Source organism: Aplysia californica, unplaced genomic scaffold (genome assembly GCF_000002075.1).
Source record: "Aplysia californica isolate F4 #8 unplaced genomic scaffold, AplCal3.0 scaffold00465, whole genome shotgun sequence".
NCBI classification, from domain to species: domain Eukaryota; kingdom Metazoa; phylum Mollusca; class Gastropoda; order Aplysiida; family Aplysiidae; genus Aplysia; species Aplysia californica.
Window position 1 is genome coordinate 602,485 of NW_004797735.1, and position 15,262 is coordinate 617,746.

At 40.1% G+C, this 15,262-nt stretch overlaps 1 protein-coding gene across 4 annotated transcripts; it reads right to left on the reverse strand.

The window, feature by feature from the left end:
- Positions 1 to 1,519: 1,519 nt before the first annotated feature.
- On the reverse strand, positions 1,520 to 13,146 carry LOC101852203 (SOSS complex subunit C). 4 transcript variants are annotated; one of them, XM_035971584.1, is made up of 6 exons: positions 13,041 to 13,143; positions 12,575 to 12,638; positions 7,394 to 7,475; positions 6,281 to 6,347; positions 3,281 to 3,337; positions 1,520 to 1,830 (listed from the first exon to the last, which is right to left on the reverse strand). In XM_035971584.1, the coding sequence occupies exons 2-6, from the start codon at positions 12,612 to 12,614 to the stop codon at positions 1,720 to 1,722; spliced, it is 357 nt and encodes a 118-aa protein (XP_035827477.1). In that variant the 5' UTR covers positions 12,615 to 12,638; positions 13,041 to 13,143; the 3' UTR covers positions 1,520 to 1,719. The 4 variants fall into 4 exon arrangements, with proteins under 4 accessions (XP_035827477.1, XP_035827475.1, XP_035827476.1 ...); XM_035971582.1 differs by having other exon boundaries at positions 13,099 to 13,139; XM_035971583.1 differs by lacking the exon at positions 12,575 to 12,638 and having other exon boundaries at positions 13,041 to 13,146.
- Between the last annotated feature and the right edge of the window lie 2,116 nt (positions 13,147 to 15,262).

The window sequence follows — 15,262 nt, forward strand, 5'->3', positions numbered from 1 at the left end:
TATGTCAGTCGGTTTCTTTCTTCTATTAGTTTATGTAGCAATAATAATCTACTGCCGACTTGCTGGGCCTGTCACAGTTTCACCAGAGCCCCGTTAGCCTGCAACTTTTCGGGGTGACCCTGGGGTCTCCTTCACGACAAGCATGAGGTCTCGGTGGCATAAAGCCACACCGTAGGCTACTTCGTTGAACCCAGCAATCCCCTACATGTACTTTGTCCAATTTCCACCTCGCGGGACGTGGACCTGGGGTTGGGCTTTTCATGGGATCTAGCAAAACGATAACATCCAACAGAAGGGAAAAGAAAAAAAAAGAAAAAAGGTCGACAAACAGAAATAAAAGGGAACGAGGGAAAAGGAAAACTCATAAGGCACTCAGTCAAGTAACAATTTTTTTTCAAACTGCAATTTCTGTTTTCTAGCTCGCTCATCGTACTTTTGTACCCAATAACCACAGGCAAAAAATGCTTTCAAATTACAAACTTGCCCTCGTATTTTTATATATCCTAGATGTAAAAAGAAGGGGGGAAAGAAAAACTCTTGAGACTCTGGCAGTGGGCGAGTCAACTTTACTCTTGGCAATCATCTCTTGATGTTCACGTGCTCGAAGCTACATTTTGTACACCTGTGCTTACTGTGCAAGACATTATCGGTGCCATTCCACTTGTCTACCGTGATACATAATGTAATCCGTTTTACCACAAGTACCGCCTGATTGACCACGGTCTACCTTTGTTTTGTCAACATGCATCATGTACGATTACGAACAATATTTACGCGCGCGCACACACACACCACACGTACACCTTACACGCATGTACACAACGCACACACTTACTTTCTGATCAGACGCGCACGCTTACACTTACACACAGTAGATCTCTATGTCTCAGTTTGTGTTGTACATGATGTATTCCGGCCGGAATTTCCGGTTATAGCTTTCAGAGTACGCCCAGTAGACTAGAGCTGGGCCGAAACCATGATTTACGAAGGCCTTTCGGCTCTGTGCTCGCACCATTTCGATTAAAAAATTCTGTTAAAATTAAAGTGCTGATGTTATTTTGCCTAAAATTGCAAAAAATTGCGGCTTTAATGCAGAACTCGACGAAAAATGCGGCCGCAAGACCGCGATTTCCTGGGGTGGCCAGACAAGTACAATGAAGTCCAAGAGTGCTGTAAATTTTGATTTTCAAGAGTTAGGTAGGTACAGGCACTTCGAAATGATATTTTTCAATTTAAATTTAGTGATGCACAGATACTATTGGCACAATTTGGATTATTTAGGAGGCTTGCACCGACCTTGCTAGTCAGGACCTAAATTGGTTGAGAGGGATACAATATCCCAGTAAAATAAGAAAGATAAAGATACTCCATAAAATTCTTCTGCATGAGACTGCGAAGTGCTTAACCGCTTCATCACAAACACCTGTCACCATGCAAATAATTTTTTCATGAATAATCAAAGTACAAGACAGAAGGAAATTTTTTCAATAGTAATAAAAATAACTGCAAAACAAAGTTGTTCGAGTTAATAACAGCATTTTATTACAAGATAACAGAGGAAATGTCACTAAAACGTTAAATCCATGAAGTACTGACAGACAACTACAAATGTCAAGCTCCTCCAACACATTTTTGATACAACAAACTTATTCCACTAAACCACACACAGGCTTCCATCTTCTCACATATTAATTTAAACAAAAATAATACTTTCATCCGTTATTTCGTCTCCATCTTTCCATCAGTCACTCTGGGTAACACAGGCAGGATGAGATTGCCAAAGGCGGAGTCTTGAGTGATGAAGTAACCCACAGAGCTCACATGAGCATGCTGATGAAAGGAAAAAAAGATACACATGGTTAAATCCAATAAAAACTCCTTTAAAAAAATACATTACAAGAAAAAAAATTGATTACTTGTTTATGTTTTATCCCCCCCCCCCCCAAACAATCTGTATCATCAAGGAGATGGGCTTTCGTCATACCAGGCCCAACGAAGAGCTAAATGGTATACTGGGATACCGCATCCCAAGAAACAGATGAAGATACCCAATATATTACAGATTTGGAAAACTGAACTATTTATTTTTGGTGTGTAATGGACAACATCATAACCATTACACAACAGATGTTGGTCTTCTCAAATAAACCTCGTACCATATTCCATCAATAAAGATAAAAATTCTACAGCTCCTGGAAAAATAACAAAACAATAGCCAACAGTAATAAAAAAGGCCAGTGATGAACTTTGTTAGAACAAAGGTAAAGAGAAGCACATCGACACAATAATGGTCATTTAGTGCTAGGAAAAAGTAGAGTAGACAGACAGACAGACAAGTTCAAACAACAGAAGGGAAAGTAAAGAAGTAGGATCTACCAGTGGCGCCCTCCAACCACCCACCAGGTATGAACAAAGAAAAAGTTTTTTTTTTAAATAACAAAACATTGCGGTCATAGAAAATAGTTGAGAGAATGCGTACTGACAAAGTTTAGTTATTCATTTCATTGTTCATGACAAGAATCAGCAATGTCCCCAAAGGGAAACCAATAGATAGTTTTATCATGTAATCTTGGTGAAACAGAAGACCAATTCATATCTCAACAGGAACAGTATGCAGAACTGGCAGAAAGGTAACTGTGTAAAAGGATAAGACATACACACAGGCAGTTTTGCATAACATACATATCTCAAAAGTTGCCAAAAACGACTTACGTGTACATGCAAGCAATACTGCCTGCAAACTGCAAAATGAATAATCATTATAAACCATAAAAAAAAAACTTCACTCCACAACTGTCTTTTAAAAAAGAAACACATGGTTTTAGTACAGAGTAATAATAATAATAATAGATAGCATTTGTATAGCGCATAACCCCGCTCGAAAGCAAGCTCTATGCGCTTTACACTATATTATTACCCTAGCAGACCATAGAACACTCAGAAACATTCTCAGCTTCCCGGGAAGCATACAGTGCAAGCTGCGGATTTCACGCGCTCAAACACTAACAAACTCACAAGATCTTTCACTGTCTATAGCTGGGTACTCATTCCCACCTGGGTGAAGTGAGGAAAATTCGTGTAAAGTGCCTTTCCCAAGGACATAAAGTCAGGTCCCTGACAGGATTCGAACCCACGACCTTACGGTTGCGAGTCCGAGAGCCTAACCACTAGGCCACCGACGTGTATCTATGCAATATCCATGTCATCCTCTCAACAACTTTGCGTATTCTGTTGAAGCTACCTGACGAAGAAAACAACTATCCATGTGAAACCAACTAACCTGCAAAGCTGCTCTTTGCTGTGGATTGCTGATGGTGGCATACTCTGCTGCTGACAGCTGGGAATTAGTCAACATAAAAAAAATTGAATGAAAATCAGTTTCATTTCAGGTCACAACCTACAATTCTGCATTTTTAGCTAACTTATCCATTTCTTAAACTTAAACTAAATAGCAGTCAACGTTGAACTGAAAACAGAGAAATCAAATTCATAAAATACAAGACTGGTGGAAACAGTGAGCTAAAGGTAGGCATGGGCTAAATTTCTTATCTCTCCATTACTTTTAGTATTCCAAAAACTTTCCCCCACCACTACATTAGCACATTGTTGATGTTGCTTTAAAGAAGGTAATCTAGAATGACTAAATCATAGTAACTCTGTCACAGCTGTTGGCACACCTTTAGCTCTTGAAAATAACTCTATGATTGTGATGAATAAACCACAGATGTCTGGTAATGGTACACTAAGAAGGCGTAAGTCTTACAATCTTACATTCTTTTAGTTAGCCATGAATGAAGCTAGCCAGAAACAAGAATTTTTAACCAAATATGCTCCCAAAGGCAACTTGTAAAGTCTATTTACGTTCATCCTTCGTGTTGTTAGAATACAAATAGCACAATATATGCATACAATAAAACCCATGTGCTCAAGTAAGTTATACAGCCAGTCTGTGTTGAAAACTCAGAAATGCCTGAACATACTGAAAATCCAATAAAACTGCATTTTCCATTGTTGTTCATGCCTGAAAAGGAACGCCTACATGAACATATTATTTGCCCTAATAAACCACCATGCGCTAACTGAATGAGTTGTACAATCCTTATTAACGAAAATTTGCCCTGCAAAACTGAGAAAAAAAACTGCCCAGTAGAGGTATACCCAAGGAGCTTAGAACTAATGGAGCCTCCTCTCTCTCTTCGCGCCGCCACGAGCAGTACGCTGTGGTGGAGATCAAATATGGCCGCCGACTGTGGGCTAAATCACGAACTGTGGCGTTTCTTTTTATAGAATCTTATCGGGCTGGGCCACGTTGTGGGGGTGGGAGAATGCATGCAAGGAAGAGGGGATGGGGCTGGGATGAAACAGGATGGGCGGGCCTTGGGAAGGGACGAAGGAGAATGGGAAAAATTAAATAAGAGAGAGAGAGAGAGAGAGAGAGAGAGAGAGAGAGAGAGAGAGAGAGAGAGTGTGAGAGAGACAGACAGACAGACAGAGAGAGAGAGAGAGAGAGAGAGAGAGAGAGAGAGAGAGAGAGAGAGAGAGAGAGAGAGAGAGAGAGAGAGAGAGAGAGAGAGAGAGAGAGAGAGAGAGAGAGAGAGATTGTGATCAACTGACGGGCTGACGGACAATGACAGGGAGAAGAAAAAAATTCTGTGTGTGATACGGACTGTTCAATTCTTTAAGAGTTTTATGTTATAATGTTTAAAAATCACAAAGATGTGTAAAATAAGAAGAAAACTTGTCCGAGTAACAGAAAATTATCAAACATACCAAATTATAAAGATAATCTTTCAAGATGCTAAAATATTTAATTATAAGAAATGGATAAAAATATACTTTTAAACTGAATTTAAGATATATGATTGCATGATTCTAGGCGTGTGCCATAACTAACTTTATGTGTAAGGAATAGCGGACACAAAAGAGGGTCGATGCCAGCTTTATCTAATTGCTAACAGTATGTCTTGGTCTATAAATAATATTATTTGATCACAATAATTTTGTTTCCTGGTTTTCACAAAGTGGAGCGCACAATGATTTCAAATATTTAAAAAAAAAGAGATAACAGCATCCTTGGAGGTGTGATCGCATGCATGAGCGTGGATAACCTTCGAAGGTTTTTTTTCTTTTTTTCCAGTAAAGTATGATATGGAGAGCAGCGTTTTTAGTCCCTTATTACGCTCCAGAGGGGGATAATTTATCTTAGTGATGACTCTTGTGTAGTAAAATTTGTTGTTGCTTTGGTTGGTTTATTTTTTAACAACAGAATCTTAAGTGAACCGGAATTATTGATTGTGGGATCTTAGGTGAAGACTACAACAATAGAATTAAACCGAGTATAGTTCTATCTAACAAGACTCAAACTCTTATCCACCCCACCCTACCCTCTCCCCTCATCTGATATGGTTTGGTGTTTCTTTAACATAGAAAATATTCATCATTATTGTTGTTGAGTATTGATTTCATGTACTAATGGAGCCTCAAGATATCTACATTTAGACTACAGTAGCATCTAATTTGCACACACAAAGGAAAGCAATATCTTTAATTAAAATGTATAATATGTATACACACACACACATAATAATTATATATATACACATAATAATTATATATATTTATGAATAAGAATACTTTTCAATAGTATCTCGGTCTTTCTGCTGGGGTGTTGTATCCCTTTTAGCCTGGGTTGGCCTTGGCATGTAGCGCCGGAGCCAGCCTCTTATGAATATTAATGATTTAAATTGTGTTACTGGGGGCATAGAAACACTTTCATTCAATTTTTTTTAAAGGAAAACAACTTAACTGTGAAAACTTCGGTCCACTGCAGCATCATATTGGTTCTTACACTTAAATACAACACAGGTGCAAGACATTTTTACTAATTGACTTGCCTAATCTCAAGGACCTTGGATTTCAGTGCCTGAGTCGGGCAATCGCGCAGCGTAGGTAGCCCACAGTTCCGCCGCGAGAGAGGGCTCCCATCAGGCGTGCGGTGCCGCCCACAGAGCATCCTCCATTACTTTTAATCTCCTTGGGCATACCCTACACATGGTGCACGGTACCTACTCCACGGTGATTATCTCCCTTTCTCGCACATACGAAACTGCAAGCTAATGACCGTCACATGAAAGAAGCCTGAAGGCCATCTCATAAAGTTTCGGACAAAGGGAAACTACTTATATACTCATTATAATATTGACCTTCATCTAATCCTTGCAGAATCATTTCCCTTAACATTATGCTCATTCCCAAGGTTGGCGATCTGATATTTACTTACCCCTGGAATGGCAGATGGTGGATTATTAAGCAGAGGGGCTGGAGATGGGGTCATTGAACCTGCAGCGCTGAAAGCACAAGAGAAAGCAATGCACGATATAAAAGTGAGAATACACATGAACTTCACCAACTAAGGTATCTGACTATGCTTTGAATCTGCTGACCTGCGTGATTTCTCAATAACCTTTTCCAGTAGCAAGACTGTTACTATGGATGTTTGGGCAACATGCACTTCTCTTAAAACACAGAAAGTGTGAATGTTGGATTAAACAAGACTTTTGATAGAGAGAATTTGTTTTTTTTAATGGTGAAATGGTATAGGTTATATTAGGTTATTTAAGAGGCGGGATCTCCGAGTTTAACGTCCATCTCCGAAAGGACCGAACCCAGTGGAAAATCGTGTAAAGTGCCTTTCCCAGGGACACAAAGTTGAACCGAGCTGAAGCTTGAGCCCCCGAACCCACAATCTCATGATTATGAGTCCGGTAGCCTAACCAATAGGCTACTGACGCCACCCCTTTGACTGAGGAAAACTGTTACGACTTCATAAGATGGTTAAGGAAATTGAAGAAGGCTAGCAGGGCTGCAAAGTCCACACCATCCAAATGAGGGACACATGGGTCTAGAGGCTGCAATAGAACCCAGACAGTAATATAGTTTTCACTCTTCACAACACCAAAGAAATACTTCTTGAAAAAAATTGCCCCAAACCAGGAAAAATGCCGGTTCCTTTTATTTCATCATTTTGACAAGCGCCTGATTTCACCACCCTGCCTCACATATATTAGTATATGTCATTTGCAACTTAAACTTCAAAAGCAAATATGTGAAATGAAATATGGATCAAACGAATGGGTGATTGGCAGGTGCTCTGGTGTGGTTAACTCCTTCTTTCTCCCTATCAAGCATTATTTTTTGTGCTTCTTACTCGCATGTAATGATGTAACACCTCAAATCTTTGGCATTCACATGACCTGACCATGTCGCAAGTGCCGTAAAAGGCTTACTAAAACAAAATGGTAAAACGGAGATGTTTAGAGAGCTGCACAAGAAAATATAAGAAATTTTGTCCCTCGACATGCATCACGTATTACATTTATCAATTATAACCTACCTTCCAGGACCAGCATGATGTCCATGCTGAAATCTTTTTTTCTGTTCCTGAATGTGCTCCAACAATTTTCTGTTCTGACGCTCTGAAAAGCAAATATATACAGTTGAACCTGCCATGACGGCCACCTCTAGAACTATAAGACGGTCACCTGTACAAATGGCCACTTTCAATTCCCTCCCTTGCGTTTTTACTACATGTATATAATTTCACTGTGTAACACGGCTACCTGTCCAACGCGGCCAAGGCCACTATATTTTACCGCACAACCCCTATCACACCAAACAATGACACCTGTCTTAGACAGCCTCCTTAGTGACCCCATTACGTTTTGTCATAATAATTCATTGTCCCCTGACGCTGTGGACGAGCCGTCATAATCCAACCACCTGTCGTTGTTGTTAGGTTGTCCCTCCAACTTATCATGTTGCATTGGTCTCTCCTACTGTTGACCAATAGGCAACAAATTTTAAGCTGCTGGCGAAGTAAGCATGTGATCCCTCATAACCCATAAGCCTGTCCCTGTGGTTTTATGCACCCTGCACAATTTAGCAAAATTTGATCATTTTTTGCATAATTTCTGATTATTCTCCTTTATCATTCTTTGTTAAAATTAACAGAATCGCATAATTTCACATTTTGCTGCTCAGTTTGCATAATTTCAGACTTTTTCTTGCATAAAACGACAGGGGACAGATAAGCCTCATCCACAAATCGTAAGTGAGATGAGTGGATCACTTCCTTTTCATAAACATGCTTCATGCTTGATAGGTCGATTGCTTCTGATAGAGACAAAAGGTGACCGCTGAGTATGCGTGTGGGTGTTTTGTCAAATCATTGACTCAGCTTTGAGATAGAGAAGGGGGAAAATGATGCTTACCAGACGCACACCATCTACGTTTTGAAGAGTATGCAACCCTCAAAACGAAATTTTAAAGAGTAACGTTCACGCACCACCAAAACTGAAAGGGGGTAATCAGCAGATTTAATGAGTAATATACACACATCTGTGTGTAATGGGGAGCCCTGTCTTACTTACCATATATGATAAGATCAGCGGTGTGGCCGAAAGACAGGTTAGAAAGAGCCAAGGAGAAGCAGTAGAAAGGCTACAGAAAGAGTCAGGAGCCTGGAGGAGGAGGCAAAGGAGGTGAGGGGGTGGGGGCAGAAAGTGGACATGAAAGCAGAGGACAGTACATTGTTGGAGAGCTGGAAAGGTCAAAGGAGGTAAAAGGAGACAATTTTAGAGAAGAAATTTTTCCGCTGCTATCCAGATTTTCTACCAGTGCTGTGCTAGTACCACTAGCTAGTTATAGTACTCAGGCATCAGCCTCGCAGACACGATCAACACCTGTGATGTAGCAGCTTGGCATTTTGATTTTGCCATATAAACTTATAACACATGACAAAAGACAAGAATTCGATTCCCATGTGTGGGGAGATATTATATAAAGCTTTTAATTACTGTTTCTCTGCTGGAAAGTTGTATCCTTTTCTGCATGGTCGGTCTGAAAGGCATGGTCGAAGTCTGTCTTTTTAAAATATAAATAATATATATATATTATATATGTTGGGCACGATGTGTCTATTTGCGCGATTTATCGATCGCGCAGCGCATTTGGTTGATCGAGGAAACGCGCGACAATCCATCGATTGTTGCGCATTCTGTTGATCAGCGGATCGCTCAGCGCTTTTTGTTGATCCGTTTGGTTGCGCATTCTATAGATCTTACCCCTGAGTTTTGTTATGTTTTGTTGTCGTCCAGAGTGTAATTTAGTATCACTCTCCAAAGTCAAACCGAAACTGAATGGAAGTAACTGGAAGTCAGGGTTACAATAACTTACTAGTCTACAATAGTCTACATCGCAATAACGGAAGTTGAAATCAGGGGTATAGGTCGGTGAGTATCACCATCACTCCGAACACTTATTCAATATGGAGTGGTTCATGGCGATAATGGAGAAAGAAGCGCAGTTATTGTCTAAAAATCCTGGGTCTGCGTTACTGACAAAAGAGAAGTTTGACATGATTGTTAAACATTAACAAACAATTATACAATTTATCACAAGCCATTAAATCTTGACCGTATTTGGAATACCACGTGAAGTACCCAGCCAATCAAATCTGTCTAAATGCTGAGAGCAGGTGCTCGATTTAACGTTGAGTCAATTTATCTGCCTCACTCAACCGTCAACACTTTAGTTCAACACACAACTCTTCTTGGAAGCAAAACAACAGGATGCTCAAAGACTGACATACTCAGTAAACCAATTTCCTTTTTTCTTTTTAATTCACATCATCATTATAGTTTATCGACAGAATGCGCAGTAAGTATATATTTCACGGATCGACAAAAAGCGCTGCGCGATCTGCTGATCTACAGAATGCGCAACAATCGATGGATTGTCGCGCATTTCCTCAATCAACCAAAAGCGCCCTGCTATCGATGGATCGCGCAAATCGACAGATCGCGCCCAAAATATATATTGATCTAGAGGCCTAAATTAGAGGTGTGTACATGTGCATGATGGTGGTGGGTGTGTGGAGGGTGTTACTGAAGGTTGTCTGTAGGCGGGCTTGCCATGCGGTGTTCCTCCTCAGACCAGAGGCAGAATGAAAGTTGGCGCTGAACTCTCGCAATAAATAAGCAAAAAATCACAAGACCGGAAGCCGGAAACCGTTCGGAGAAATAAAGATCGGCACTATTACTTCGAAAAAATTATGTAGATAAAAGTATCGAAAAATCTAACTTTAAAAAAAAGCCCAAAACATAAATAAATAGGCCACTCAGTAACTCAGTCAACTTTTTTACCCGACTTCCGTTTTTGGGAAGATTGAAGAATACCGGACCACTCGTACATTATTGCGCGAGAAAGTGGGGTAGGTGGGGCGGGTGGAGGAGGGGAGAGGAGGGGTTCAGGGGGGTCTCCCCCCTGATAAAATTTTAATGAATTGTTCATAGATCTACCGGTCCGAGATTCTCCATTGAGAGATATTAAAAACGGGAAAATTATGAATTCCTAAGGCTGAGACATAGGCAAAGTCAGTCCGCTGGTCCGGTATTCTTCAATCTAACCCCGTTCTTGTTTAAAGCTTATTGTGTTATTTTTATGGAGGTAGGCCGGGACCACTTCTCCCGAAAAGTGTCCCCAAAGGGCCTACCTACTAAACCAGCCAACCAACAAAAAGCAGAGGATTGTAATATTTTCTCTCTTCAAATCCCAGGTCTCAGTGGCCCAGGTCTCTAGCCACAGTTAGTAAAATCTCAAAGGCCAACACTATTTCTCCCAACGTTCGGGAAAATAAAGCTAGGCACTATTTCTCCGAACGTTTGGGAAAATAAAGCTGGGCACTATTTCTCCGAACGCTCGGGAAAACAAAGCTGGCCACTATTACTCCGAACACTCTGAAATCACATCCTTTCCCGCAAATTTTGGATATATAGAGTATAGGCCTACCAAAGATTGTTCGTATACAATATGGTTCAATCGGTCCAAAAAAGTCCGCAGTAAATATTTATAAAGAAATGCTACAGTTCCAAACAGTTTTTCGCTACAGATATGACGTGTTGCCTATGAAGGGTGCTGCTCTTAAACTTAATGTGTTGTGTTCACTCGTGTGCTGTCTAGATCTAGATCTACGGAGGGTTATTGATAACGCCACATAGAATTAGCTTCTGCGTTTGTCGCGGCCGCGACCAATCAATCGTGGCTCGATTTTTTGGCATTTTTTGGTCGGGGAATAAAAGTCAAATTAAAAAAAAAAAGAGAAAGAAACCGAAACCTCTTTACTTTTGAAAGATAGTTCACTTAGCTTCACTTAGTCTCTTTCTCACTTGTTGTCACCACGTTGATTTGTTGAATACGTTACAGTTACTTTTATTTTCCCTCTTTGACTCTTTGTGGTGTTTTATTTTGTTAGTGTGCAATTTTTTTCCTTGTTACTGTTCTGATGTGTTGTTTTTCTACCATTTTTTGTCGGGAAAGGAGGGGGGGATGTTGCACACTGTAACGTCATTTAATTTGATGTTCCTTCCTTCATTAGATTCTAAATATATATACATGTAGATTTAAATGTTTTATGTTAGAGCGTACCTTCCACCAAAACCGATTACATGTACTGACACTGGCAGGCCCCTTAAAGTGTGTGATTCCATAATTTACATGTAATATCCTGTACTTAAAAAAAAAAATTTACACACTTTTAGGGTTAAAACAGGCAATTTTCTTCGGACAGGTTGACACACACCCTTATATGTTTATTTTTGTGGTTGTTTATGGGCTGTTCGACTAATTTTGATTTCATTCTGTTGTGAAACCTTTCTTTTTCACGTTTTTACACTCATCTAAAAATCTCTAGACTTGCTCTTGAAAATTGAAATAGATATAGACCCAAAAATTTGCTCCTGTGTGTGTGTCTATTCATGTGCGTGTGTGAGTGTGTCTGTGTGTGGTAGCAAGTGTGTAAGTGGAGAGTGAGGAGTGTGTGTGTTTTTCGGGCTTTATTTCATCCTTTATTCAGTAACAGGAAGTATACAAAAATAAAAACACAGGATCTATTCACTCCAGGGCTCATGAGTCGTTCCTCTCTTTCAGTTTCACTCATTCGTTCAATTCCCGTGTTCTCTCCCACGGCTCATCCCCGCCCTCATGACTTTAACAACCCACCCCCTCCCTCCAGGCACACACAAAGAAAATCTCACTCATTCCCTTGCTTCCTGCGAACCATGGGGGGGGGGGGGGGGGGGTGTCGGTGTCGTCGTCTTGTAGTTGCTGTCGCCTGTGGATACACTCGTAAATTCTACCTTTCACCCGCTCTGTCACTCACACTGTCTCTCCATCCACAACTCAGCTCGTCATACGTTCAAAAGTTGCCCACTGATCATGTTTAGTTAGTGTGTGTATAAGTTTGTGTGTGTACATGTGCATGATGGTGGTGGGTGTGTGGTGGGGGTTACTGAAGGTTGTATGTAGGCGGGCTTGCCATGCGGTGTTCCTTCCCAGACCAGAGGCAGAATGAAAGTTGGCGCCGAACTCTCGCAATAAATAGGCAAAAAATCACGAGACCGGAAACCGTTCGGAGAAATAAAGATTGGCACTATTTCTCCTAACGTTCGGCAACTTTCATCCCAACCCCATACCCTAGATCTAGAAAATATCTCTAGATCTAGCCTCAATTTCTTACCTTGTGTTGCTCCACCAAGAGCTGCATGAGGTGCGGACATAATTTTATCGAAGGTGCGCTTTGCCTATAAAGGAGGAAGTGTTCACACTAGGTCTAGATCTAGATAAATAGAATCTAGATCTACCACGTAGGGCCCTAGCCTAATCTCGTAATAGTGAAGAACTAGATCAAGATTTAGATCTAGAGATCTTACAATGAAATAAATGCAATTTTCTGAGGCTTTACCATCCAAAACAAAAAGAAGCCTAGGCCTACTAGATTCTAGATCTATAGATTCTATATCTAGAATCTATAGATCTCTAGATCTATATCTAGATCTAGATTCTCTAGATCTAGAAATCTAGATTCTAGATCTAGATCTAGATCTAGATCTATCTTTGATCAAGTCTAAATCTAGATCTAGATCTACATCCAAATCTGAATTCAATATATTCACTACTTAAGTTAATGTGAGAATATCTTTGACCTGGATTAAGATCCAAAACTGTATTCATCAATACTATTACAGTCAAAGTGACAATTACACATGATCTGGACTGAAACGTGAAAACACAATAAACACAAACACAGTGTGCTTCACTTAGAACTTTAAAAACATACATCCGGTTTCGCTTTCAGATGCCCGATTTTGTTGGGGGAATAAAAATATCAAATCATAGCCAAGGCCTACTAGATTTTACTCTGGAATACTATGTTATAATAAATAAAAATAAGGGTTGAAACGTCCTTACAATCTAGTGTCTTAAAGAAAATAAAAAATACGGCATTCTAACTGTTCATGATATTAATCACATAGATCTATATGTTGTTCTTGAAATAGGCCTAATTTGAAACAGATTGCGTACTTTGAATTTGCATACTCTAGCCTAGGCCTATCTACGTTTTCAAAGCTTTCCACCGGCAAAGATGAGTTCATTTTCAATAATTTAACGTGAAATAATTTTCAATTATGGTGAAAGATATTTAAAAAGTGTTCACTAGCATGACCTTTACGTTTGACTTTTTTTGTTTCAAAATCCCTTGGAATTTTGTCAAGCCTACCAAACTGGCATAATTTGACACCTCCCATCTATTTTCACAGCTGCAGGTGGCGTCTCAGAAATGGCTGCTATAGAGGAAATCGGGGTTCTGAAGGGGGATGATAACAATACTTCTAAACCAGCTGACGACAAAATCAAATTCAAAGACCCACTGTTGACGGGTCTTGACAGAGAGAGTGATGATGATGGGGTATGGTGGTTGTGTGATTTATTTTATGGTTACCCACACTTATCTACGAGAGGCCCCCTGCTGATTTTATGTTTTTGATTTTCTGACTCAGTCAGCAGAGACAGTAGTTTTGGGAACTGGCCAGCAGCAGTCAGGCTCAGCCTCTACAAGATTCTAGATCTATTGTTAGTCATGAACTCAGTGAAGTTGTTCAAGAAATCTGCCTGCTAGAACCCTTTCTTTCACAGTTTGCCCCAATTGTGCGTTTAACAAGACTGCAATATTAATATAATGTGCCGTGTTCATGTCAACAACAATCACTTACAAGACAATAAAGCGAATCTCGACTGCTGCATGATTGATGATACGATTGATAACAATGATTGATTGATTATGGTCAAACTGATTTAGTGATCCAAACTAAACTGGTTGATTTCTAATTCTAAACTCTTATTCTCAAACAATAATTGTTCTTCTATAATTTCATGTTTGTGTAACTGGGTCTATTTGTAAGTGTAAATATCCGCAGTGTTGTGGTCCCGTTTCTTTGTTGACAGTTGGATACAGTAATATCTCGCTTCTGGGTGACGATACTGGCCAGATTTTCAATGCATACAATGCCAAACTGCACATTAAAATAGCCAAAGTACAATTTTTTAAACAAATGGATCGTGTCATGAAAAGGAAATGGCTATCCTCACCCGGGGTGAGAATAAAAATACGATCGACCTCTCACCCGGGGTGAGACTTGCCAGTGTTGGCTATTCTCAACCGGTATGAAACAAGACCTGTTGTTCCTAAATTCGGAATACCGTCTATCGGTGTGGATGATCAAATTGACAAAAGCAAAGAAAAAATGATGTTATAGCACAAAAGTAAGCTAATTTGATTGACTTCAAAGATGCCATGGGCTATTTCACTTTTCAAATCGAGCGGAACTACACGGGTCACCATTTTGTTTTGCCCGGAAGCTCTCGCAAGATCTAATGCTCCTCTCTCTGTCTCTCTCTCTCTCTGTCTCTTTCTGAACACTGTCTATCGGTATGGGCGATCAAATTGACAAAAACAAAGATAAAAAAATGATGTTGAAACTCAAAAGTAAATTAATTTGGTCGTCTACAAAGATGCTACGGCTATTTAACTTTTTTAAACGAGCCGAACTACGCGGGTCGCCATTTTGTTTTGTCCGGAAGGCTACTCTCTCTCTTTCTCTCTCTCCCCTCCCCTCCCTCTCTCTCTATCTTTCTCTCTCGCTGCCCAAAGACAAAATTGCTCGCTTTCAACACAAGAGCGCTGGAATGTTTGTTCTCGGCACAGAATTCTACACTTCTGTTATCACTGTGGTTCACAGTAAACGCTACACTGGTTGGCCTAGGGTGTCACTGTGAACGCATACCTGGTGAGAATAGCCAAAAGGCTCGCCTGCGTTATAATTGTCACCGCAGGTGAGAATAAAGGTGGCCAAAAAAAAAAGGGGGG

Bases quoted from the DNA above. Each gene is read 5' to 3' on its own strand.
- LOC101852203 (XM_035971584.1), bottom strand. From the start codon at position 12,614: ATGTCCGCACCTCATGCAGCTCTTGGTGGAGCAACACAAG. The intron at 6,348-7,393 runs GTAGGTTATAAT...TTGTGCTTTCAG, and splicing joins CATCATGCTGGTCCTGGAAG to CGCTGCAGGTTCAATGACCC. The intron at 1,831-3,280 runs GTTAGTTGGTTT...TCCTTTCATCAG, and splicing joins AGCAAAGAGCAGCTTTGCAG to CATGCTCATGTGAGCTCTGT.